At 44.0% G+C, this 26,691-nt stretch overlaps 1 protein-coding gene and 1 pseudogene across 3 annotated transcripts; both read left to right on the top strand.

Annotated features, from left to right (window-relative positions):
• The first annotated feature begins 4,799 nt into the window (after nt 1–4,799).
• Nucleotides 4,800–26,519, top strand: DCAF4 (DDB1 and CUL4 associated factor 4). Of its 3 annotated transcripts, none has more exons than XM_023537026.1 (14): nt 4,800–4,940; nt 10,298–10,394; nt 11,610–11,710; nt 12,135–12,292; nt 13,037–13,119; nt 14,424–14,526; nt 16,374–16,517; nt 17,385–17,434; nt 21,073–21,152; nt 22,432–22,527; nt 22,657–22,754; nt 23,582–23,755; nt 24,152–24,266; nt 25,511–26,519. In XM_023537026.1, exons 2-14 carry the CDS (start codon nt 10,306–10,308, stop codon nt 25,702–25,704), a joined length of 1,485 nt encoding a protein of 494 aa, XP_023392794.1. In that variant the 5' UTR covers nt 4,800–4,940; nt 10,298–10,305; the 3' UTR covers nt 25,705–26,519. The 3 variants fall into 3 exon arrangements, with proteins under 3 accessions (XP_023392794.1, XP_023392793.1, XP_011369218.1); XM_023537025.1 differs by having other exon boundaries at nt 22,429–22,527; XM_011370916.2 differs by having other exon boundaries at nt 4,814–4,940; nt 10,301–10,394; nt 22,429–22,527; nt 25,511–25,859.
• LOC111746112 lies at nt 5,022–10,291 on the top strand (annotated as a pseudogene).
• Nucleotides 26,520–26,691: the final 172 nt, after the last annotated feature.

The following is a 26,691-nucleotide window of genomic DNA, read 5'->3' as shown; positions in this document are numbered from 1 at the left end:
GATATTTACATAGACTCACAAATACTAACCAAATTACAAAAAGAAAAAGAAAAATATCGAACTATGGTTATGTAAGATAGGAAGCTCAGTGAAGGGTGCAGGGACTTCTCTACTAATTTTGCAACTTCCGGTGAGTCTATAATTATTTCAAAATAAAAATATATATATTTTAATAAAAAAGGAAAAAGAGTAACTTTACAATGTCACCTTAATCAAGAAGTGAAAGTTAACATCTCCCATAATGGGACAAATCAAGATCATGTGCCACCTGAGAGGCTGCAATGAGAAGAATGCAGTGTCGCTTCTCTGATCTTCTGCTGAAGACGCAGTCTGAATCGAACCATGGGAAAATATCAGACAAACCCAAATTGAGGGCCCAAATTGAGTGACATTCTACAAATTAACTGGCTTATAATCTTCAAATGTCAAGGTCATGAAAATTAAAGAAAGACTGAGGAACTGTTCTAGACTGAAGGAGACTCAAGAGACATAACTAAATACAACATGTGATTTGGAACTGGATCCTTTTGCCATAAAGAAAATTACTGAGACAATGGGTAACACTCGAGTGGGGCTGAGAATTAATTGGCAACGGTGTTATCAGTGTTGATTTCCTGATTCTGATAGTTATATTGTGGAAATGTAGAAGAATGCCCTTGTTTATGGAAAATATAAACTAAAAGTAATCCAATATGAAAGTTCTCTGCACTGTATTTGGAATTTTCTATTAGTTTGTGATTGTTTCAAATAATTTTTTTATTATTATTTTAAAAATACAAATCTCCAGCACCTAGAACAGGAATAGCATTCTGAGTGCTCAGGAAATATTTGTTGAATGAATTAATAGACTATGTAAATAACTATAACAAACATCTGCTTAGAAATAGACATCCAGATATTAAAAGTGGTTTTTGGAGGAACGAATTTAGCAGAGGTAATTCAGGTAGCTGTTTTTTTACTTTTTACTTTTCTATTTCTTAAGTTTTCTGCGTCAAGCGTGTATTATTAATTGTTCAATTGGTCAGCTGCTAACTAGCTAAGAATAATATTTTAGAGGTACCACAAGTCTTGTCCTTGAGTTTATGGGTTCCAACAATTGATTATATCAGTATACCCCAGGATATAGAATACCAATACTGTATAAGTTCATTATTACTGGGATATAGAACTTCCCGGCATCTAGAATATTCTTGCCCATTACCCAGGGACCTCTCCCTTCCAGAATCATGGTCACTAGGTAGTAGAATCAGTCATCAGCAGTGCAGTCAACATGTAATTGTACAAAGGGTTTTGGAGAGTTTTGCGGGATATTTAATTCACGTTAGAGAAGGGACTGGAGAATTTTCTGGATTCAGATTTCCAGTGAACAAGATATACGCATCCCTTGGATATTACTGAATAAACATTGACAAATTTTGATTAAAAGGATCCTTTTTCTGAGCTCTGGGTAGACTGTTATCGTATAATGGACATGCTAATTTGATTGTTTCTCTTGTATTGATTATATTTTGGATAATTGTCTCTATGATAGGATTTGACAGGCATCCTAGTTCCTTTAGCAACACATTTACAAAGTCACCTCTTAAAGTAGACAACCTCCGCAGTTGGTTGCTGTCCATAACATGTAGATTTGTTTTAATTAATATTTAAATTTTATATTTTAATAGGTAATATATGCACATAGTCAAAATGCAAAAGGTACAATGAAGTATATGGTGAAAATCTCCTTCATCCCTTTCTCCTAAGTACATGGATCCCCTCTCTAGAAGTAACCAATATTATCAGATTTTTTATGTATCAGGAAGTTAGTTATACATGAGCATGCATGTCCCTATGTGCACACATACACATTTTTCACTCTATATAATATTTTACACATTGTTCTTCACCTTGATTTTTTTCACCAAGAATCCATCTTGGAGGTAATTTTATATCAGTATATAAAGAGCCTCCTCACTCTCTTTTTTTTTTTTTTAGTGCATGATATTTTTATTGAATGAATGTACTATCATTTTCTGAAGTAGTCTCTTACTAATGGACATTAAGATGGCTTCCATATTTTCATTATTATACAATGTTCCATGCACATAAGTCATTTTGCACATAAGCAAATATATTTTTAGGATGAATTTCTAGCAGTATAATTGCTAGGTCAAAGGTACATATATTTTCGATAAATTTTGATATGTTGCCAAATTGTCTCTCTTAGAGATTGTATGAGAGCCTGAGTATTAACAAGTTTCTGGATTTTGCCTAACCAGTTATGAAAAAGGATAAGTCAGAGGAGTTTTAAACTACATTTTCCTTTAAGTGACTGAGGTCAAGCATCCTTTCATGTTTACTTCCTTTTCTGTATAGTTGGTATAGCCACTGCTCCTGTTTCTATTGAGTTTATTTGGAGGAGCACTTTATGTATTAGGAAAATTAGCCCTCTTCTGTGATGAATTATAGATATTTTTACCAAATTGAGTATGTATTTCGACTTTCATTTATGATAGTTTTTGCCTTGAGAGCACAAACTCTCAAAGCAGACTGCCTGGGTTTGAATCCTGGCTCTGCCACTCATCAGCCATGTGACCTTGAACAAGTTACTTAACCTCTCCACGACTCAATTCATCAGCGAAGTACTGATAGTAATAGTACCTACCTCACAGGGTTGTAATTAAAAGAATAAATATATGGGAAAAAACTTTAAAAAATATGAGGCATGTGACAAGAACTATAAAAGTATTGCTTATTTTTTTATGTAGTCAAATGTAATGTTGATTCATTTTAGATACCATTTCAAAGAAAAATTTTTATTTGCCTTGCCCTCCAATTCTGGAAATGAAATGGAAAAAAAGGAATTATTTTAACTTTTGTGATAATATACACAATTTAGATATCAAGCCATCCTAGTAAGAGAGGGTGCTCAGTCGAAAGGAGTATAGACCAAGCAGTGAGGTGCTTTACAGTCATCACATTTACTCCTCAGACAATCTTATCATTATCCTCATTTTGCCTGTGAAGAAACTGAGGTTCAGAAATGCCAAAAAGATTTGCCTAAGATTCAACTTCCTTTGTGCATTGATTTGCAAATGTTCTTTTTCTCTCGGTGTGCCTGTTGTAGGTCCCCAAAGCATATCCGGTGCTTATTCCACTGTTCCCTCAATGGAAATTCAATAAGGCCCTGGCTGGCTGTTTGCCATTCATTCACTCAGTAAGCCCCCAGCTAACTCCTGACTTTCTCCAACAACCCTGGATCTTCAGCTTAGAATCCAGTTTGACTCTTCTCACAGAGTTCAAATCTTACAGATTTTCCCTTCACTGAAATGTGTCTCCCATCTACCCCTCCCATCCCAGCTGCCACCACTCTGGTTCAGGCTTGATCACTTTCCACAGGGACTGTTGCTGCAATAAGCTCCTGACAAGTCTCCTAGCTGACTTCCACAATATTTCCTCTCCAAGTTTGTCTACAGTGCTGACCGGGTGATTTCCCTGACACTCAACGTTAGTCCCCAACTCTCAAACCTTCAGAGGCTCCCTCTGCCTGCTCCTTTCTCTAACATTTGACCCAACCTACCTTGCTGGTTTTGCTGCCAAGACTCTTATCCCATCCAAACAAACAAACGAACAAACAAACAAACAAACAAAAAGCCACATTATTCCTTGAACAGGCTTCCAATGGGGTTGTTTGTTCAGCTTAGGATTTCTGTCTGCCTTTCCTTTCAGGCTGCTCAAGCTTCATAAAGTTGTCTTTTATTCTGACTATACTCACTTCTCTCATTTCTAGCATCATCTCCCCCACTCCACACCTTGCATTTGTTTGTGAATTCCTGAAGAGTGGAAATCATACCTTTTTTGTTATTGATTAAAATGCTTTCACACACAGGTACAGTTGATAAACCCCACGACGTATTTTCCAATGGGTCCAGCCACTCACCAGACCTATTTGAGGCAAAAACCAATCCTGGCCTATTTGAACGCAGCTCTCTTCACAAAACTGTCACTTCTGGTCAAGTGCCCATCACAGGTTTCCATTCCCTTTTTAGATCTGATGGCTGTCAGCAGACACCTAAAACAGGCATAGCACATGGAGAATATTCTGGAAATATTGGTTGTATGAACAGACTGTGTGCTGGAAAAAACACCAGAATACTAGATTAACTTCTTTATTTCAACATAAAAAATCAAGGCACAGAAAGGGAAGTGACTTTCCCTAGGTCACACAGCTAGTAGGAAACAGAACTAGATCTAGAAGCAAGGCCTACTGACTGCAATTCTGGGCAAGCTGCTCTGCACCTTGGAGCCACGCAGTCCTAGAGTCAGCAGCCTCAGCTACCTGACGTCACTGTCGAAGACATCACCACCAGTTCACCTGTTTCTTTTTTTCTCCCTCATCTCAGAGCCATCTTTGTCATTCCCATAATACAATCTTTCCTCCTCCCCAAGTCTCGGTTTTGAAGACAGTAGCCCCGAGCGGCGAAAGAACTTCTACAGGTTGGATCAGTCGGCAGCGGATTCAGAAGATAGCCAGTGCTGGATGGGGCAGCCACCGTTTGGGAGGAGGGCGCCTGGGAGCTTCTGGGGTCAGAACGCGGCCTCCGGCCCGCCCCTTCCCCACCTCTTCCCCTCCCCTAGAGCTCCAGGCCACGCCCCCAAATGCGCCCGGCCCAAACACGCCTGCGGACACGCGGCCTTAACGCCAGGCCTGGGCGGAGCCGAAACTCCAAACCCCCGCCCTCTCCGCAAGATCCACCCTATTGGCGCAAATGGTCAGAAGCCGCTTCCAATGAGAAGGAAGGGGCGGCCGCCATGGCCCTATCCGTTGAGACAACACAAAAACGGACGCAGCTAACTGGCGGACGCTAGTTCAGGGTCTTTCCGGGTCCTTCCACGCTTCACCATTGCTTCTGCGGAGCCTGGGCCCGAGGGAGAGCCGGAGTGGACCCTCTAATTGAGTAAGTTTGTGCTAGCTGGGGTGACTATTGGCGTCAATCCGGGGGCTGCTGCTTCTTCCCCTACGGAGCTTGGGGTGGGACATGGGCGTGGGAGGAAGGGGCGGGGAGGGGCCGAGCACGTGTGTCGCCGGCCTGATCGTGGCGTGGGTGGGGGACTGGGCCGGCGAGCTCCTGGTGTACCGGATTCTTAGGCGCGTGGAGTCCAGTTTGCGCTGTCGGGTCGGTTCTGCAGCCGCAGACACTGGGGGAGGGAAACTGAGTGTTGCTGCTCAGTGTCTGACCCGAAGGAGCGTTTTTTTTCTAAACCCTGATGCAGAAGGTGCCACTCAACACCTGCCAGTGGCTGGATTGCCGGCCTTTGGCGGCGGTTTCCCGGGAAGTTCAGATTGTGATTGATTTTTTTCAGACAGGTCAGCATAACAGCTAACACAGGTTGAGCGCTTACTGAATGCTAGCCACTGTGCTATTGCTTTACAAGCATTAATTACGTTTTCGCAGCACTAGCTCTGTGAGATAGGTAGGAGATAGTACCTTTGTCAGACGCTGTAAGAGGTCCAGTGAGATTGTCACTTGCCCAAGGTAACGCACGAACTAGTAAGTGGTGGGTCCTTGGGTTGAACCCAAGCTTTCCAAGTCAATTTCCACACCGAGTTGTGTTAGCCACCTTTTCCATACCAATAGTGGCGTGTCTGGGAAGCCTCATCGTCTGCCCACTTTGCTTCTGAAACCATGATACCCCCTTCCCCTTGATGGGAGTGGAGTGGTCTGCGGACTTTGATTGTGAATCAAACAGCAAGGGAGAAAGAAAACAGATGCAACAACTTCCTTGAGGAAACAAACAAAATTCCAAAGCCCCAAACTCTAGTTTTAAATAATAGTAGAAATTGTAGTTGAGGGTTGTCCCGTGTGGGTCAGAAAGCCCAGGGGCCAGAGCTGCACAGGTGGAATCCTCTAACCACCACTCATGTGTCTTTCTGGACAGGATGCTTAGCCATCTAAGCCTGTTTCCTCATTTGTAGAGTTAAAAAATACCAATTCATGGTGGGCATGGCCAGCTCCTTGTAGAGGCCATTTTGTATTTTGCTTTACAGTGGCATCAGCATTTTCCACAGTACAGTCCAGTAGTCTCTATAATCTTAATCTTCCTATTGTTGGATATTTAAGATGTTTCTCACTTTAAATATTATAGTATTGCTGTAGTAAATCATTTTTGTTTTTGAGGTAGAATTCATCATCTTACTGTGTACAATTCGGTGGGTTTTATATTTTTGCAAGGTTATGCCATCACATTGTATCTCATACTCCAGAACCTTTTCATCACCCCAAAAAGAAACCCCGTGGCCTCAATGCAGCTCAGGTGTCTTGGAGCGGCACCTTGTTGGGCTCCAGCCCAAGCCCCTGGCCCCGTGCTAGGCAGGATGTTGAGGACCAGCTGCCCCAGCCACCCATCCTAAGGGATTGGACGGGGCAAGTGGAGCCTCTGGCCACACTGAATTTCAGCCCTTGAAGGAGTTCTGGTTCTACTTCCCTGGGCTAAATAAATTAAAGGGACCAAGGAGAGCCTGAGGCTTGGGGGCTACCACCTACGCTCCCATGCTCTCCCATGCTCTGAAGCCGGGAGGGAGGCTGCCTGCAACTCCCCTTAGCCCAGTGCGGCAGCCCCCACCCTACAAGCCTCTAGGCCTTTTCCTGATCTACACCTTCCTGACTGCTACCAGGTCAGGAATAGTGTCTTGGGGCAGGGGAAGGGCAGGTTATCTGAGAAATTGGTGGACACTCAAAACAAAAGCATTTTGGATATCAGAGCCAAATCTTTGCCGCCCAAACTGTCAGACTGTGAGGCAAAGCCAATCTCCTGGTGAATGAGATCCAGGAGTAGGTCTCTACAGAGATCCCAGATTTGAAGCAAATAATGCTCAAGAGTTCCAAACTTCAGGATTATTGACAAGCGGAGGTTGAAAGATTTGCTGCTGAAGGAGTTAAACCTTAGAAAGCTCTTGGAACCATTGTTCTTGAACCACCCCAAAGTGAAATGGGGTGACCTCAAAGCAACATTAATAGCAAAGAGTGGAGAAGCTAAGCAGCTACTTGAATTAGGAAGGACAAGCCAGCAAATTGACCGACATGTTATTTGACTGACTGAACCCAGTTACAGAGAGCTACAGTGGACGCTACCCAAACAATTCTCATCTGGAAGAAACTGTTGGCAGTTTTGAAAAGCATAAAATAAAGGACATAAAGACTATATTTTCAGAATTTTTCATTATTGAAATGCTATTCACAGCAAAGCTTCAGAGGTATACTCCGCTGCCTGCCAAAATATATAAAAGATTGATGGACCAGGAAAAAGATTTAGATGTTTTCAGAACTCTTGGTGTCCAACAATATCAATTTCATTTAGATGTAAGAGCAAATTCAAAGTTGCCTTTTCAGAGAGTACTGTCAGCGAAGAGTGTATTTAAACCAGGACAAGTGTCCAGCTATCGACTAAGAAAAGATCAACAAGCAGGAGATGAAGAGTTTGATGTTAAGAAGAAAATTAATTTTCCTCAGTTTACTTGTTTCCATTTTCATCTTGAAATGACTCAGAATCCAGGATTACTATACTGTACTGGGTTGCTGTGTTAAACCTCAAAATGAAATGCTATTGAAAATAGAGAAGAAAATCAAAGGACATTTATGCTGACCCAAAATGAAGATTTTAAAAATATTACACACTCAGTCTTTCAACCTTCTTCTTAGTAATATATGACCAACTCCCGCTTTTGGATTTTAAGGTACTTCATAGTAAGGTACTGCACCTGGCTGGGCGTGTGATAGAAGTAGTAAGTAGAGGAAGTAAATAACAAAACTAAAAGATCTACCAATTTCTCTTAGCTTCTTTTAGGTTGACCCCAGAAAAGGATCTTATCTGTTATCTAGTCATTCTGATTAAATACAGAATGACTTCTGTATTTAAACTTCTGATTCATGAAGCTTTAAGTAAAAAGATAAGTTTTCCATTTTTAAACTTTTACTGAAACATAAAGTATCACTTGATCTGTAAATTTACCTTTCAACAAGCGTGCAACAAAACAGAATAAAAGAAATGTGACACCGATGTGTATGTTTTACAAATGCATGAAGCATCAATTTTAGTTTAACCCTTTTCTTGTTTGCCTCGAGACTACTCACCGGCGGCACTTGTGGCCGCAGCATTTACCCTAAGATACCTCATGGATTACAGTCCTAATCTCACCCCCAAAGTTTGCCATGAACTGTCTCGCTTTTATTATTACTTTTGCACTGCTCTAGTATATACATAGTCTTTGGAAACAAATGACATCATTCTGTTTTTAATAGTTCGATCGCTGAAAATATCAAATCTTAGAAATGTCGCATTTCTATGCGTGATGTTAAATAAACGCTGGCAGCGAGCTGCACTTTTTTTACCTCAATGGGAAATGGGTTAAATAAAAGTTACATTCACCTGATTCTGGTTTTAAACAAAACTGTCATACTAAAGTATTGTATATGGTACTACAGCTTTTGGAAAGCTAGGAATTTGGTGGAATATTGCTTTCAAAACAACTAGTCAATGTGGAACATCATAAATCATTTAAAAATTTTATAAAAATTTTACCAAACTGCCCCTTAGTTAATGAAAAGGTATAATTAGTCACTCTTATTTCTGAAAATATAAAATAATTTAATCATAGCATTTATCAACTCATTTGGGATAACTGGAAAAAAAAACAATTCTTTAATACAGAAAAATAGACTTTCAAAAAGCTTAAAAAAAAAAAAAAAAGGACCCCTGTACCAATTAGTCACTCCTCAGTCTCTACCTCCTCTCGCCCCAGTCCCTGGAAAACACTCGTGTCTCTGTGTGTATGCCTCTCCCTCTCCCCCTTTCTCTCTCTGGATTTGCCTTTTCTGGAGATTTCATATACACTTAATCATAGAATTTTATGTCCAACTTCTTTCAGTTAGTGTAATATTTTCAAGGTTTATCCATATTGTAGCATGTATCTGCTCTTCATTCTTTGTATAGCTGAATACCATTCTCTATGGATGTGCCATGTTTTTATCCATTCATCAACTGATGGAAATACGAGTTGCTTCCACTTTTAGGCAAATATGAATAATGTTGCTATGAATGTTCCTGTTCAGATGTTTTGTATGGCCATATGTTTTCTGCAGGGTTTTGCTGGGTTGTATGGTGACTTGTGTGTTGAATGATTTGAGGAACTGTGAAACTGTTTCCAAAGTGGCTGCAGCATTTTTCTGTTCCCACCAGCAAATCAAGAAGAATTTGTTATAGAATTTGTGAAATGTTTGGTTAAGTATTATACTCACTAAATTGCTCTTCCTTTTCTTTGTATTGAAGTAGCTTCAGCTCACCGTCTTATAGGTTGACGTGGAAGTGTTAAATAAATGCTCAATTCTGGAATGTAGGTCCAGACCGCTAGTGTTCATTCGATGCTAATTTGGATGTGGCATTCCACATCCAAGAGTGGAAGTTGGGAAATAAAGGCAAATAGATTTCTAATTTATTCTTTGGTTGCATTCAGCCCTAGAATTTTTTTCTAATTTTGTTGTGGCATTTGAATGTGGTTTTCAAATGTATTTGGTAAGATGTCATTAGTGTCTCCAGTGAGTGGAGGGAAAAAAAAATCACCAAGCGTTGAGAAAGCCTAAAACTCACAGCAACTGGTCCGTGGACCATAGTTCAGTCTTTTTAAGAACTGATGTGATTCCCAATGTTAAAACTTGTGATGTTTTGATGATTAAGTGATAGATTCAGGCTATACAAGATAAGATTTGAAAAAGCTACTCAAAATAGTTATTGCAAATCAGTGTCATTGAGAAGCGCTTTAATCTCATTCCTTATGTCAAAAAAACAGCACATGCACATCCTTTAATAGCTAGTGTACTTGAGGAAGCTAAAACATTCTTTATAAAGCTAGATTGAAAGAAAAATTATTATATGTTCTGGTGTTATCTCATAAGGAACAGAAAGAAGAATAACCCAAGACAGTTCCTATGCCAAGCTCAAACTGCTGTCTTAAAGTAATTGTGAGTCCGTCAACACCTCATACAGTGACCCAGGGAATGGAGGTTAGCAGGTTGTCAGGCCAGGTGTCACCTGTGAGGTAAGAGACTGCATGCAGCCAGAGAAGTGGCTACAGACGCACTGGATTTTATCTGTCTCTACCTGAAGGCAGGCAGCCCTTCACAGGTGAGGCTTGGTTTGGCCACTTTGATAATAACCCAGAGTGGGCCAGCCTTTTGCCTACTTCTGAACATGAAGCAACTATCAAGAAGCAAATAGAAAAGTGCATACACATTTGTATGTAATGTTTTTTCTCTTATAGGAGCAGAAATGCATAAAACCAACTGGAAAAGTAGAAGGCCTGGGAGGAGGAGCCAGCGGCAAAACCCTTGGTTCAGACAACATGGCTCTAATGAGAGGCAAGTGCTTTTTCCCGGTGTCATTGTAGCATTGTCCAGCATCCTCACATGCACATGAGTCACTGGCGGCCTCGTCAAAATGCAGAGAGTGAGGTGGGGCCCGACGAGAGAGTCTGCATTCCTAACAGAGTCCCAGACTAGACCAGTATTGTGGAAAGATCAGGACAGTGTCCAGTGTTTGTATGTTTTGAAAGAACCATGGATAGTTCAGGGCCCCAGGCCTTCCCACAAGAGTACAACATGCAGCAAGGCGTGACCTGTGCAAGAAGAGTCTCAACTCAGCTTTGGCAGAGTTGTGTGGAAACACGCTGGACAGCCACCTTCTGGGCTCTGCGCGGAGAGTGGGGCAGCAGTCCTTGGACTAGTAGTCCTTGGACCAGAAGCAGAGACATTTGTCATGACACTTAATCCTTCCTTTCTCCTGCTGCTGATCACAGATGAGCTACCACAGGAAGCTCTGGGCCACAAAAAGGGAGAATAAATTTTCTCTGAATACATGCATAGTATTTATAGACAAAAGAGGAAGTTTTTTTTTATTTTTATTTTTATTTTTTATTCCTTCAACCTAGTTTTGAAGTTTGTACTCCTTTTGGTGTGGGGAGAGGGAGGTTCTTGATTTTAAAGAGGATTTTTATCAGGATTCTAAAATTCAGTCTTTTGTTGTATCGTTACATCCTTTAGCCATATTTGCCACAGAAGCCACTTGTAGCTTTGTAAAATGAGTGTTTAAACAATGGCTCTACATCAGTATTACTGAGCAGATCACTTCTATGCCCCGACCCCAGTTTCTCTATCTGTAAGATTGGGTAAAATTTAAACTCTTTGTACTGCTGAATTCAATAAAGAATGAAATTCACTTAGCCTTATAACTGCTGTTGAACTGATAAATGAGCCCAGCTGGTAAAATTCTTATTGGCAAAGATTTCTGTTTTCTTTTTTATGAAATGCTTAAGTGAGGAGATAAGAAAAGGGAATTACTGTGACACGCATTCTCTTAAGGATGGGAAACCAAAACCTTGCCCTAACTTTGGTGTATTTGCAGTAGGTAAACTGCCTTCAAAGAAAAGAAGGGTTAGTTCTTCCTAAGTAATCAAAGGTCAAAGGGTCAGGGGTACAGGCTGTGGAACTACCTGACCCGCCCCCTGCCAGGACCCCACAAAGAATGACTGGGACTCAAGCCCTTCACTGCCAGTTACCATGACTGTGTGTCAACAGGTGCGACACGGAGGCACAGCAAAGCCCACAGGATTCCAGCCACAGCGACGAGGAGGCCCCATCGACCTCATCCAGCACAACCGGAAGTTCTTCTGTGCCAGGTAGGGCAGTCTGCTGGATAGGCCTCCTCTGGCCCTGCCTGTGGGGAAAGATGAAACCGACGCCTGCCTCATCATCATCTGGTTATGCCTGTTCTGGCTGCCCTTCCTCCTCAGTCCTTGGTGACTTCACTTGTACGTGGGTATACGCCACGTGTCACATCCCATTCCTGGCTTAGAGGAAATTTTGGGAGCAAGTTGAAACACTAAAGGGAGGAGCTGGATGCATCAAGAACGGTGATCCTGAGGCAAACAGCTCCCCCCAGGATGGAACTGGGCTCCAGATGGTGACCGACAGTGTTAGCCCACCTTCTGCCCCTCAGAAAAGACAGGCAGCTCTGAGGGGTGGTGGATAGGCCACTGGACTCCTTACCAGGTGGGTCAGTTCATAGTGTTTTAAGGTGGATTTTATTTCTTTTGACTAAAGATCTACCAGGGTATTACTTTGACCCTGAAAAGAATCGCTACTTCCGCTTGCTCCCGGGACATAACAACTGCAACCCCCTCACGAAGGAGAGCATCCAGCAGAAGGAAATGGAACACAAGAGGCTGCAGCTGCTAGAGGAGGAGGACAAGCAGAAAAAGGTGGGCTCCACTTTCCTGGGGGCCGCCCTGCCCCTGCACTCCCGCCAGCCTCCATCCACTGCTGAAAGCAGGTGCCAATTAAATGCCCCTCTCAGACTCAGCACAGTGCATTTTAGAGAATGTGGTGTTTTTCTTGACGGGAATCTGAAGAAGAGAATAAGAATATGCAAGAAATCTTCTCCCGCCCCACTTTTTCTATTTGCTAAGTTTCACCAGTAATTCTAACATTTTGTCCTTCTCTGGAGGAATCTTGAAAAGCAGCATGATACAGTTTTAGTAACTGTATATTTTAAATAGAAAATCAGGTCTATGTGGTTTGGATATGAGGGTTTCTTGTATCCCTTCTGGAGGTCAGATGCCAGGACATTTTGATGGTTATGGGGGCAACAGAATGGAAAATCCCGGCTGCAGGGTCACCATAGGTTGAACAAAAAGCACGATGCAGATCTGGGCGTCCAGTGCCGTTCCTGCACTCACTAGTTTGGTGGCTTCATCTCCTCAGGTACAAATTGATGGGGGCCTTGGACAGAGGCACTGAGCAGACTTTATAGCTCACACATACTTCTTTGTGATATACTTTTTCTCTTGCCAACGAGAGGAGACAGTCAGATTTTTATGCATATAATTTCTGCCAACTTTGTACCTGTTTCTTCATTGCATCCTGTGGAACTAAAAACATTCTCCATTATCCCATACATAAAATTTCACTAAAACTATCCTTTTTTTTTTTTTTTTTTAATTTAGAAAATAACCAGGATGGGATTTAATGCATCTTCCTTGATACAAAAAAGCAAGCTGGGTTTTCTCAATGTCACCAGTTATTGCCGGTAAGTCAGCGCCTCATTGTTTCCTTCATGAATGTTCTTTTCCTCTTTTTTATTCCCATGGCCCAAGAATCCAGTCAGGAAACCACATAGGTACTCTGTGAGGAGGAGTATGATTGCAGGACCCCAGCTCACAGTCTGCCTTCTGCTGCTGAAACCAGCCTGAGACAATCATTTTCCCTCTGGAACAAGTGGGGAGACTCCTGTAGGGGACCAGGGGGAGAGGAGAGGGAATCTAGGCAGAGAAACTGGGCAGAAATTTCTCAGGATGTTCCCTCTGTTACTCATAAACTATGTTTACTTTAGTAGTAGGTCTTATAACTTCATTGCTGTGAGATTTCTGCCTCCTTTCCCCTTATCTAATGGGTTGTCACCAAAAATGGAGCATTAAATGGATGTATGTGTACTAAACTTTAAATACTTGTGATTCCTGATATAATTTTAGCTAAAACCCTGTGAGATAGGTTGATACTTCCCCCAGTTTCCAGAAGAAGAGACTGAGGCTCAGATTGGAGTGATTTTTCTCAAGGTAAAGTGAGAAAGGACGGGATCTGTCTGACTCCAACGCCTGCGCTCCTAACCCTGTGTTCTGTTGCCTCCTGCTATGTGTCGGCAGGTGAAGAAACAACATGAGTTTGGGTGGCTTATAGGTAGGGGACAGTTCTCATCAAGGAGCAGGGCCATGTTCAGGGTGGGCCAGCCATGCAGGAGGGATGAGTCAGGGCAGGTAGGGACATGTCTCTCCATTATTCCCCTAGAAGACTTGTAGGTCAATAATAGAAAATAATACTGAATGTCAACTCTAATTGAAAAATAAAAATATTTTTAAAAAAGAGTTAAAAGTCTGGTTTGAAAGATCTGTTCTTCACCCTTAAAGATGCTTTGTCCTTAGTGGAGCGATAGCATGATGTGGAGAGGGAATGGGCCAGGCAGATGGGCGGCTGCATGCCTCGGCTCTTCCCATTACCTATGTGTCCTTCGGTGTGTTGTTTGATTTCTCAGGTACCTTCTCTTGGTCTCAAGAGAAAGAGTTGCACTAGATGATTCAAAAACAAATTCCTGTAGTTCTGACTTTCTTCGATCCTGTGAATGGGCTGATTTCTTTGCTTTAGTTTTCCTGAGTTCTAAAATTGAATTTTAGGGGGATCTTGCTCAATTTCATTGCTGAGAAATAATATGGAGAAAGCTGACTGGGGGAGATGGTCTCCAGGGTATGGGACAGGGTAGAACCCCACCCTGAACCTTCCTCGCGGGTATTTCGGTATGGCACCCATGCCCTCCCTGTCCCCTCTCTTTCCCCTCTGCAGTTTAGCCCATGAGCTTCGAGTGAGCTGCATGCAGAGGAAGAAGGTCCAAATTCACAGCTCAGATCCGTCCGCTTTGGCAAACGACCGATTTAACCTCATACTGGTGAGTGACAGGGATCTATCTGTGGGTGCCAGGGGTATGACTGCCATCCCCCGACACTTTGTGGCTTAGCATTGGCTTCCATCAAGCCTGGCTGTGTAGATGCTAGTTGCATGATAGTAGGTGGAGTCCTCTAGGTTCCATGGTTTTAACAAGCACCTGCTGGCTACCTATTGGCAGGTGCCACGCTGGCAGGGCAGGCCATGGAGACCATCTTACCCCTACTACAGCTCAGTCATTTGACATGAGAGCCAGGGCCCACCACACATTGACTGAGAGCTATCACAAAGTAACTTTCCCTCGGATGTGTTGTGTACACAATCGAAAGGGTACACAGTGGACGGGGCTTCTAATCCTTCTTATACTGGGCAGGATTTGGTGGCCAAACCTGAAGCTCCAGTGTCCTCAGTAGTAACAGCATGTTACTCCCTTGCTTGCTGTCCCTGACTTGAGTGGCAGGGGCCTGCAGGCCTGTGTCCCTGGGCCTACACATTCATCACACCTTCATCACATCATTTGCAGGGAGCAGAATGTCTTCTCTGCTCTTGGTTAGACCCAGGCTGGAAGCCAGGGCCAACTGCTTGAGTCCCAGGGCCAGAGTAATGTTGGCAGAGGGTCCACTGTAAATAGAAGAAGCCAGACCACTCAGATAGACTGGGAACTCGAGGCCGTAGGAGAGCATGGCCTGCCTAGGAAGCCCTGTCCTTCCTAGAGGTCTAGAGAAAGCCGAGGAGGGTGAGAGAGAGACACAAAACAGAGAGCCTCGTTCTAGTCCACTGACAGGCCAGGGGCTGAAGCTACAGAATTAACCCTTACATTTTGCTCCAGGAGACCCTGACAGCATACAGGGAGTTGGGGGTCAGAACTCACCTTCTCTCCTATGGCTTTACTCTTCATATGTGTTTGGGGATGCAGTTTGACCTGAGTACTTTCTTGGTATGGGTTCCCCTCAGGAGCCCTTCCCTGGGCTCTTCGGTAAACTGGGGCACGGAGGTGGAGGTCAGTGTGCACATGCTGCTTAATATAGGCTGAGCCCCTGGTCCTCACATGGTCTCACACAAGCTGCGGGCAGGCCCATGGAAGACCTTCTGCATCACCCAGAGTTACTGGCTGGCTGGTCTGACCAGAGGGTTGTGCAGGGCGGTTTGCTACCCAGGGATCAGTTTTTCAGATCTGACTCTAGTCTCTGGTAATGATTCTTCAGGAACGTAACTGTTCTTGCCAAGTAAACTTGCAAAGTGAGTGCGGTTTTACTAGCATCAAAATCGATACGTATATGTGTGTGTATGTTTATAAATATATATAAAACACATATATAGTTTTTGCTTTGAAATAATTATTAACCACATTTTTAAAAGAAAAAAAAAATCTTAAAAATAACCCACAACCCAACACAGCCTTTTCTATTGTAAATTTTTTTTTAGTGCAATTTTTTTTTTTTTTTTTTGTAATCATGGTGCCTGTGTAATGGGAATGCAATTTTGTATCTTCCTTTTACCCTTGACAATTTAACTGGCATCCACATTGCTGTGTGGCTTTCATGATGGTCACATGTTCTGTCACCACATTTCTCTGGGTGGACATTAGGACTCTTCCAAACCCAGTTCTAAGTGAGGTTCTGTGCAGACCTCTTGGCCACACCCCCCTTACTGCCATCCTCATCCCTGCTCCTGAATTGTGAGATCAGACGCCTGTGCCCAGCGATGGCTATACCAAGAAGGGGCAAGTTAGGTCATCTCCATGCTCCCTCACGGTCAGGAGCTCTCACCTGCGCAGAGCACAGGAGCTGGGAGAGATGGCGGATGGTCTTAGGCCCGGGAGGTCACCTACAATCCACTTTCCCCCTCCAGGCAGATACCAACAGTGACCGGCTCTTCACAGTGAACGATGTCAGAGTTGGAGGCTCCAAGTACGGCATCATCAGCCTGCGTGGGCTGAAGCCCCCCACATTCAGGGTGCATATGCATGAAAACCTCTACTTCACCAACCGAAAGGTATGGCTGCCTTCCCTTTAGCCTTGGATATAGGGGCACGGCAGTGGTTGGCCAACTTCAGAGTAGAGGAGAGAAATTTGTGAAGAAGCCAATACTCAGTTACCTCATTTTCAAACCAAGGGGAAAATGGAGTTTTAGATCCTGAGAACCCAAAGGGGAAGAAAAAGGCCTCTAAAGTTTCTTATCTTGGAGGAGAAATGAATTTAGATGGGAGAAGCTTGAAGCAGTGGTTCTTTAACTGGTTGTAAGGACCTTCCCTTCAAGAGGATCGAGTTGATCCGAAGGAGCCCACACCAAGGCAGGTCATGGGAGGCGGGCAGCAGTAGCCTGAGTGGAGAGTCCTCCTGGTTCCTCAGGATGGTGTGTCAGTCACTCAGCCCATCTGTGGCTGACATTGAGCTTTACATAGTATGAGGAGCTTGCTGCCTAAGGGGCAACCTTTAAATGCAGTGGGGTGACAGCTGGATTCCTGAGAAGCTGTGACTGTTTTGTTGAGCCACAGGATGGATACAGGTTGAAAATGATTTCTGGGTAAAGTGAGATACAGTTAGGTTTGTTTCTTGCCATTGCAGAAAAGTCATCCCTGCCCTGGAGGGTATACCCAGATGTCGCACTATGAGGCTCTTGCTGATAATGAAGGACCGAGGCCTGGGGGCTACTTCCTCCCTGTCCCTCTTTAAGACTGCCTAATGGGACCGGGAGCTTCCTTGTTTCAGAACGCTTATTCCAGTCCTTTAAAGGAGCGAGACCTAGAAAAAGGTCACGTCTATATCCCCACAAATTACTCTACAGGAAAGCATCTGTCTTTCTCTCCATGAGTTGGCAGTCAAACCAATCTTTCCGTCCTGCTGTGTGCTTCCTCACCAGGTGAACTCTGTTTGCTGGGCCTCGCTGAATCACTTGGATTCTCACATTCTGTATCTTTTGGCAGAGGAAGAGGTTTGGTGGGCAGGCCACACCCTGATGTGGATGGGCGTCTGCAGGATTTGCGAGGTGGCATCTTAGTGGTCAGAGGTCTGGGCCATTTTGTACCCTCTCTTAACCCTTTCACATAGATAGAAAACAAGAAATCCCATGGAGCATAGGGAAGTAGTTGTGCCCTGGGGTGATGTTATGTCACTGTGTGCTGGACACTGTTCTGGAACTTGAGAGTTGATGCTCTAGCAGAGCAATAAAGCAGAAAGGAGCAATAAAGCTTTGGGAAAGAATCCCAAATCCTCTTGAAGCAAAGGAGATACCAAGAGCTGCAGTGGTCCCGGGGTGGGATGGGCCTCCTAGGGGAGGCTGGCTGAGGGCAGGCACCAGAGAAGGGGGTGCCTTTGGCCTGGGACATGAGTCTGTGAACTCTGGGCCTAGGGTCGCTGCCAAAGGGGCCTTCTATAGAGCACTCTTCATTCTAGTCTCTGCCTTCCCAGAGAGCCATCAAGGCTTTTCTGCTGGGAGTAATATAGTGTCAGGGTAACTGGGCCCTTTCTCTGGATCCCTGGGGCCTCTCGATTATGCACAGGGCAACTGTCCATCATGTGCTTCAGAGGAGAATATTCTTTGACCCAAAGCCAAAGCCACGTGTTCTTGGTTCATATAATAAGTGTGTTCATGAAGCCATGACCACTTGTACCAAACACCTACTTCGTGAGCTGTCACGAGGTTAACACTTAACATCTGTGAATGCACTTAGCACAGTGCTTGGCATGTCATGGGTCCTCAAACAAATGATAGCTGAATTGGAACCTGCTTTTTTTTTTTTAATTTATTCCACAACACTATTTCAAAGGTTTTAAAGCCTAAATTAGATATCTGATTATAAATTTTATGTCAGACAAACACAGAACTGTGTGTTCTGTAAGTTGAAAGTTTTACGAGGCTTCGTTTGGTGGGTTTCAGATGATGGGACGACCTGTTACTGATGATCTTGTCAGAGGACAGAAGAGACTAAGCCTTAAAAGAGAGAGAAAATAACTTCACTCTCGTTGCTGATCGGAAAACAGTATGGCATTTTTTCATTTTTCTGTGGGCTGAGAGGATAGAAATCTTTATAACTGGACTTAAAGAGTATGAAGGATATAGTCTATTGTAGGGGTTCCCAACCCCCAGGCAGCAACTTGTGCTGGTCTGTGGCATATTAGTAACCAGGCTGCACAACAGGAGGTGAGTGGCAGGCGGGTGGGCAAGTGAAGCTTCATCTGTATTTGCAGCCACTCCCCAGTGCTAGCATCACCGCCTCAGATCTGAGCTCTACCACAGATCATCAGGCATTAGATTCTCATGGGAGCACCAGTCCCTGGTGCTAAAAAGGTTTGGGACCGCTGGGCTATTGTAGCTTGATTGGTGGCTTGCCCTCTAGTGGTCATTTCAGGTAATCTTCAGGCTTTTGTGCAGCTGTTACTTCTGCTGAAGACCATGAAACTTTCTTCTTTACAAAAATGGAACCTTATTCAGACCAGACCTCCATTCTGTGTGTTTCTCCCAAAGAGTGGTGGAAGGTTAGACTGGATTCCACACTACTGGGCTCTTCGTTAACCTTTGGCCTATTAAAGGATTAAATCCTCAATACTGGACTGTAAATATCCATTTTGACTATAACCTGGGTTTCAGTTACAGTAATTGAAAGCATACCTGTGTAAAGACTTTCTCCCCACATCCTTGCTCTCCAAACCCAGATGCAAAAGAGATTTATTTAGGAAGGCATTGAGCTGCCCAGCTATAGTGTTCTCATTTATAGTTGTAGCAGCCTCTATGCTAGAGATATTTAACATGGGCTTACCACCCAAGGCAACATGACATGCACACATCACTCATTCAGATTGTCAAGAATGTTGCATGATTGCTTTGCAAATATTTACATTTTTCAGTGAGGGGTGTGTGTATCCATTCCACTCACATCTATTGAACGTATGTAATCCCTGTGCAAAGTGCTGGAGATGAGCAGCTCAACAGGTGATCAGTCTACGCAGTGATGTCTGTGGGGCAGTTCAATACAAGAGGGATGCAGGGATTTGGGCAGCCTTCCTGGAAGTGATTCCCACATGAGAAGGAAGAGACAGAGCTCCCATCAGAAGGAAGAATCGAGACAGAGCTTGGCACATTGCATAGCATTAAGTAGGGCTTTGCAAGTCGGAGTCCTCAGGGATGTGGGATACCCCTAGAAGATTGTGGTCATGGAGTCATTTCTTATATAGCAGTGCGGGTTATAGGCTGGTCAAGGGTGAGACCTCGGACGGAAGGCTAGTGCATGACCAAGTGGGCAGTGGAGAGGGAGCCAACGAACAGGAGGAGAGGAGAGATGTGAGTCTAAGAGGCCTGGAATCTAGACCAGGGAACTCCAAGAGAATGGTGTCGCGGAGGCCCAAGGAGTGTGTAGTTAGAAATTGTGCTGCATGACCACGGGCCAAGACTGGAAGGTGTTCATCAGATTTAGAAACTAAGGGCTCATTGGAGACCTTGGGGAAAACATGTCACTGAAAAGGTAAGTGTCATACCTGGATTTCAGTGGGCTGAAGAGTGAAAGAAAGGCAAGGAAGAGGGGTGGGGGGGGGCACCAAATCAGTCAGAAGACAAGTCAATAGGAAAGTTGGCAAAGAATATAAAGAGACGGTTTAAAAAGGAAACCCAAATGACTTAAAAGTCTGATAATGCCAAGATTTGGCAAATGTGGAGAATGGGGAAAACTGCTGGTGTAAGTACGTTGATACAGCCACTTTAAGTTGAAGGTGCATGAACCTTACAACCCCACATTTCCACTCTGAGTATAAACATTGGAGCAGAGTTTTCAAACTTAAGTTGTGACCTGTTAGCGGGGGCCATAAATCAGTTTTTGAGCCATATTTTTAAAATGAAATAGACTAGAAAATATCAAGAGTTTCATACTTAGGAAGGGCAAATATTTTATAAAATTTTTGTTTCCAATATTTTGTGTGTATATAGCATAGTGTGTAAAATTAAATTCTTACCATGGGTTTAAGAAACACTGCCTAGAAAAGCCTCCCACACATGGGAGTGGGAGACAGGAAGGCGCTCATTCCAGCAGCAGAGCAAAAAAAAAGAAAAGAAAACCTAAGTGCCCATCAGCAGGAGACTGGATAAATAGTGATATATTCATACGAAAGAATGCTCCATGGCGAAAATGAAAGAACGGGCTGTAGATGTCAACATAGATGAATCTAGAAGATAGTGGAGATTGAAAAATTGTAAAAGATACTCCACATGATGCCATTTACATATGTTTTTAAAACATAAACAACTGTATTGCTCCTGGCCAAATATCATGTGGTGGAAATATTATAACATGGCCTAGAACTCAGACCAATTTTAGAATAGCGATTTTTTTTCTCTGCGGGGGAGAAGGGAGAATTGGGCTGGGGAGAGGTCAGAGGGCTTTTAACTGTATCTGCGACATTTTTTTCCTTTAAAAACATCTGACACTAAATATGGAAAATGTAAATGTGTTAAATCTGGCCTTACGGGTGTTATTTTTATAATTTTTTGAAGGGTGCTAATGCCCATTCTCCTCCCCGAGGAGAGCCTTGTACTTGACTGTCCTTAACAGCTTTTCCAGATTGTGCCTCATGGGAATTGCAGAGACTCCAGGCTGCGCCACCCTGCTCCCAGCATCACTGTTCGTCAATAGTCATCCAGGTACCAGGCCCTTTTGCTTTGGATAAGGGGGTGCTCTGACAGGTGTCTGTCCTCTGCCTCCCAGCAGCCAACGACAGCTCTTGGGTGAAGGCTTGGAAAGGAGGGGTGGGAACCAAGGGCTGTGTGAACCCGGGTCACAGCTGGCAGGGGTGACAGTCTGCAGAAGCATCTGTGGGAGGATTCCTTGAACCTGACCCAGGATTCGTACTAGAAGCATGTGCATCTTTACACACGTCCTCCTTTTGGGTCATTTTAGCAGCCAGAACAGTTAAGTGCATGTAACCAATACAAAAGATGAGAATATATATTTGGGCTGCCTGTACAGCTTATTCACGAAAGTGGGACCAGTACTGTCGGGGATACTTACTTCTCTCTGGCTGAAGGCAGTTCAGGATTCTGGACTTCTCCTCCCTGGCAGCATTCTGGATATTAAGTTTCCAGTCTTTCAGAGACTTAGGATCAATTAGACAGGGGTGTTAGAGAAGAGTGCAGGCTTCAGGCAGATCTGGCATGAATCCCAACTTGAACAGACTGCTTAACCACTGTAAAGTGAAGATAATACCTATTCCGTCAAGTTAAACGAAGGATTAAATGAGCTCATGCACACTTAGCGCTGGCGTTTCGTCGTATAGCAAGCTTGTGAGGCAGGAGTACGTATTATCACCAGTTTACAGATGAGGAAACTGAGGCAAAGAGAAGTTCAGAATTTGCCTTAGAAAACTAAAAACTAATCTGTGGTATTGGAAGTCAGAACAGTGGTTCTCTTTGGGGAGGAGTGGGGTTGTAGCAATTGGGAGGGTACTAGAATGTTCTGTTTCTTAACCTGGGTGGTGGTTACGTGGCTATATTTACTTTGTGATAATTTATTAAATTGTATACTTATAATTTATGCCCTTTATGTATGTTTTGTCAATAAAGTTTTTTAAAAATGTTTTGCCTGAGATTACACAGCTAATGGTATGATCTGGGATTGAAACCGTTTAATTTGTAACACCATACTGCCTTCTCAATAGCTGTTAATATTTTTAATACTTCTACTGGGACGTCAGGAACGATATGCATATTCACTCTCAGAATAACCACTTTTGCACCAGGCACCTCAGCTAAGTGTCTCTTTTTTGCTACCACAAAACCCAGAATAGGGGCCAAGGTATTCCTGAGCAGCTATTCTTGGAGGTTTCCCAAATCTGGTGATCACGGGCCTGGCAGGGTGAAGGGACAGTCTCCCTTCATGCCCTGTTGGGCAGCCAAGATTTACAATCAGTTTTCCTCTCAGCAGGAGACCGACCTGGCATGCTCTGCAGTTTTCGGATCCCCGGGGCCTGGTCTTGTGCGTGGTCCTTGAACATCCAGGCGAATAACTGCTTCAGTACAGGTGAGCCATGGCTGCCACCCTAGGTCACCAAAGTAAAGGACTTATCAGACCTTAAACTCCCGTCAAGCAGTCCCTCTCCCTGGACTGCAAGTAACTCTTGTCTCTCCGCCCCATCTGTGTCTCTGTCAGGCTTATCTCGGTGGGTCCTGGTGACCAACGTGGTGACGGGACACCGGCTGTCATTTGGGACCAGCAGTGATGTCTTGGCCCAGCAGTTTGCTCTTATGGTTGGTTGGATTGGGATGGGCATAATATAAAGTTATCCAAGAGTGGAAATTTTGCTGGATTGAAATTGGATTCTCATGTGGCATTTAGTTCTCCCCCTTTTACAGGGGAAAAAGGGCATTGTTAATGGTTACTCGGTGAATATGCATGCACTGAATGAAAGTTTGCTGATCCAGAAAGGCCTGGCTAAACTTGCTTTAAACAGCTTCCTGTTTAAATGAATTGTTAGCCATTTTTAAGTAGTAATTTTTTTAATATATAGGTTATGTCCCAAATCTTAGCACTTAAAAGTTTCATACACAGCTTGCAAGTTACACATTTTATAAATTTAAAAATCATTATTGCATTTCAAAGATTTGACCCACAGAAAATGCCATTTCTCTTTAAAAATGTAGAGAGGGGAGCGTGTTACCCTGCTTCCAGCAGTAAGCACAGAGTTCATTAATTCAGGTTTCTTCATCTTCCTTCTCTATTTGGGACCCCATGTCTTACCTGGACTGTTGATCTCTCTTCTCCATATTCATTACCCCAGCTTATCACGAATGACCTTGGTAGAGACAGAGTGCCATCACTTGGACTCCAGAGTGAGGCCTAAGGAGCAATGCAATCTTTGGGGAGGGTCCTGGAGGGACGCATGGGGTCCAGTTCTTTTCCTTTTTCATAAGGAACCCTTCCAACTCCACTGTGGTTCAAACCCTGACCAACCCATCTTCACCTGCCCCTGTAACCCAGAGGCTGGGATGGTGGGGGGAGAAGCAGGGGTTGTGTTCAGGAGGGCACACCCCTCCCAGCCATAGAGGGAAGTACCAAGCAGTCCCTCTTTCTACAGGCTCCTTTACTGTTTAATGGCTGTCGTTCTGGAGAGATCTTTGCCATTGATCTGCGTTGTCGAAATCAGGGCAAGGGCTGGAAGGCCACGCGCTTATTCCACGACTCAGCAGTGACATCTGTGCAAATCCTCCAAGAAGAGCAATGCCTGATGGCATCCGACATGGCTGGAACGGTAGGGACGGTAGGGTAGCACTGACTTTCTCAAGCCAGTGGAGCTGGTGGCCCAGCAGAGGTCTGCCAGGTGGAGGGGCTCTGTTAGGGGAAGGGGCTCTGCAGAAGAGACCTGCATGCCAGACAGCAGCAGGGAAAGGCAGCTGGAGACCAGATGAGTTGTGAGCTGTGCAAGGCAGCTGCTTTGCTGTCCCCTGGGAGCCAGTCTGGTCTAGACAGCCATGAAACTGGCTCTGGTGCTTTTGATGGACTCTAGGGCTCAGGAGTTTGAGGCTTAGATTTTCCTAACTGGAAGAGTTCTTTAGAGACCACCTCACCCTCCCTGGCTTCTATGCCTGGGTTTCACCAGTGTACCTGCTGGACCCTCCTTAATGGCCCTTTGTGCTTCTTCCCACAGATCAAGCTGTGGGACCTGAGGACCACGAAGTGTATAAGGCAGTATGAAGGTCATGTGAACGAGTACGCCCACTTGCCCCTGCACGTGCACGAGGAAGAAGGAATTGTGGTGGCAGGTACCTGGGGAAGGGGAGAGTCCATCCATCAAATACTATCCCTTAGGGCCCCCAGCATCCTAATCAGCAGAAGAGAACATCCACCAGTTAGACATCCCTTTGTTCTCACACCAGTGGGCAAACATCACTTCAGCAACAGTCAAATTAGGTGCAATAAAACACAGCAGCTTGGGAGACCTGAGTGTAGGGTTTAAGCCTGTGCACTAGGTCAGCATTCATCATCTAGTCGTGCAACTGTTATGTTAAAAGCTTGTGCTCCCTGTTCTTCATACTTACATTTCCTCCAGAGAATGCTGAGAAAAGAAATTAAGGTCATTGTAAAGGAACTGATCCCCGGTCCTTTTAACACCATCCCTCTGTATCCACAGTCTGTAGAATAGGAGCAGAGCTGGCTAGCCACTAAACTCCCTGAAAGGAGTTACAAGATCATACTGTTTCTGGGCTATAGAATACTCTGATAGCGTGAAAGTTCAGTGGTTTGACAAATAAAATAGTAGGCCTTTGACACTAAAGACTATGTTCTCTGTCTTCACGATGTTCGGTGAACTGTGCTACTTGAATTCGTCCACAGCTGAGGTAGCACCTGTGGTCATGGTCACTCAGCTGGTCAAAAGCACAAACGTGAAATCCTTGAACACCTAAGATCTGCCCTTCTCTTTCCTCTGAAGATCTCTAGTAGCATATATCATGTGTCTGGGCTACTGTAACCAATGGTATTAGGTGTCACGTTCGTCACAACTCTAGCCCTGAAGACTATCTGCTCTTATGAACTGAGCCGTTAAACCAGAAAGAGCTCTGGGGAGAGTCGACACCTGGTGGGCTGCCAGGATGTGACAAAGTTATGAGATCGTCCTGGTTACTACTTGATAAAAAGGAAATCAATTGCATGTCATCTAGACCCAGTGGATTGGGCTGCCTCTTGACTAACCGTTGACACCAAGAGAAGCAGAATGCCCACCTGTTAGCCAGGATGCCCAGTGAACCATCCAGGGTGTCACACAGCCAGTGCATCTTGTCACTTTGAATACCTGCAACTAGTTATGGTTCTAGAGCACCAGAGTAACTAATAACTTTGATTTTCAAAACCACGTTACCAGTAGAAAAAAGTTCCATCTATGACTTTGCGTTTTGGCTCACATGGAATCACGTTTAGCCCTTAGGAATCATGAGGAGCCATGTGTGCATGTCCACAAGTTCTTGTCTGCATGCTCTCACTAACCTGCCACGTGTCTTCCCTCTCTTAGTGGGCCAGGACTGCTACACGAGAATCTGGAGCCTCCATGATGCCCACCTGCTCAGAACCATACCCTCTCCACACCCCACCTCCAGGACCAACGTTCCCAGCGTGGCCTTCTCTTCCCGGCTTGGGGGCTTCCGGGGAGCACCGGGGCTGCTCATGGCTGTCCAGCAGGACCTTTACTGTTTCTCCTACAGCTGATTCGGCAGGGTGCAGCCTGAAGGATGTGGAATTTACTTAAGGAAGTAAAGAGTAGCCATGGTTCTGCCATAACTGCTGTTTCCAATGAGCGCATTTTAAATGGATGCTCTACGAACACAGATCCTCATCCATCTAACTGCTGGGGAGAAGGTGCTATGTTTTATGTGGAGACACTTTAGTAAAGTTATTTCAGTTAAGTTGTGAGCTCAGAGAGCTTAAAAGTCCTTTTCATAAAAGGTACCTATTTCCTTTGGTTGAAGTCCTTAGAATAGTCCCTTCTTCTTTTTTAAACAATTTTTTCTAAGGGATGAAGATTGGCAATAACTAAATTAAAGCTACTTTCACCAAAAGCCCTTTCATGAAGCCTAATGAGACTGGGTGAGACTTCAGGTAGTCGGTGCCTGAACCGCAGAAAGACATGTATCTATACTTGAGAAAGCCAGTCGAGAGAGAGAAAGAAGGCTTTTCTTTGAGTATCTAGAGGAAGGTTTACAGCTGGAGTTCAGAGTCATCGAACTAGCCACCTTATACTCCATATCAGTAGCAGGTCTCTGGGACTTTCCTTTTATTACCATTCAGAGGCATTAGAAGGAAAGATGGATCTTTTGAGGTGCTAGATGCCTTTGTCAAGGCACCTTCAGAATGTTAGGTGCAGCAGCTCTTATTTTTATCATGATGACTTGAATGTCAGATTCACGGGCCCCGTCTCAAAGAAAACTGGCTTTGACTTTTTATAACCTATGGGAAACAATTTGTGAGATATTTATAGTGTTAAAGAACTTGTCTACCAAACAATAAACTAGAAAAAAACCATGGTATGGTGAGTTGATTTGAATGACTTAGAACATCATGATACTTGGCTGCTACAGCAACATACCAGCTGCAATAATGTCTACTTAAATCTTAGGTGAGAAAAATAGGTAGAGACTGAGACCAGCCTTCATGGCTTTGCCGAGGAGCTTCCATTTGCCTCTCTGGATCGACCTG

The sequence above is a fragment of the Pteropus vampyrus genome, unplaced genomic scaffold (assembly GCF_000151845.1).
Source record: "Pteropus vampyrus isolate Shadow unplaced genomic scaffold, Pvam_2.0 Scaffold177, whole genome shotgun sequence".
Classification (NCBI taxonomy): domain Eukaryota; kingdom Metazoa; phylum Chordata; class Mammalia; order Chiroptera; family Pteropodidae; genus Pteropus; species Pteropus vampyrus.
This window is presented reverse-complemented; position numbering and strand designations above follow the sequence as displayed.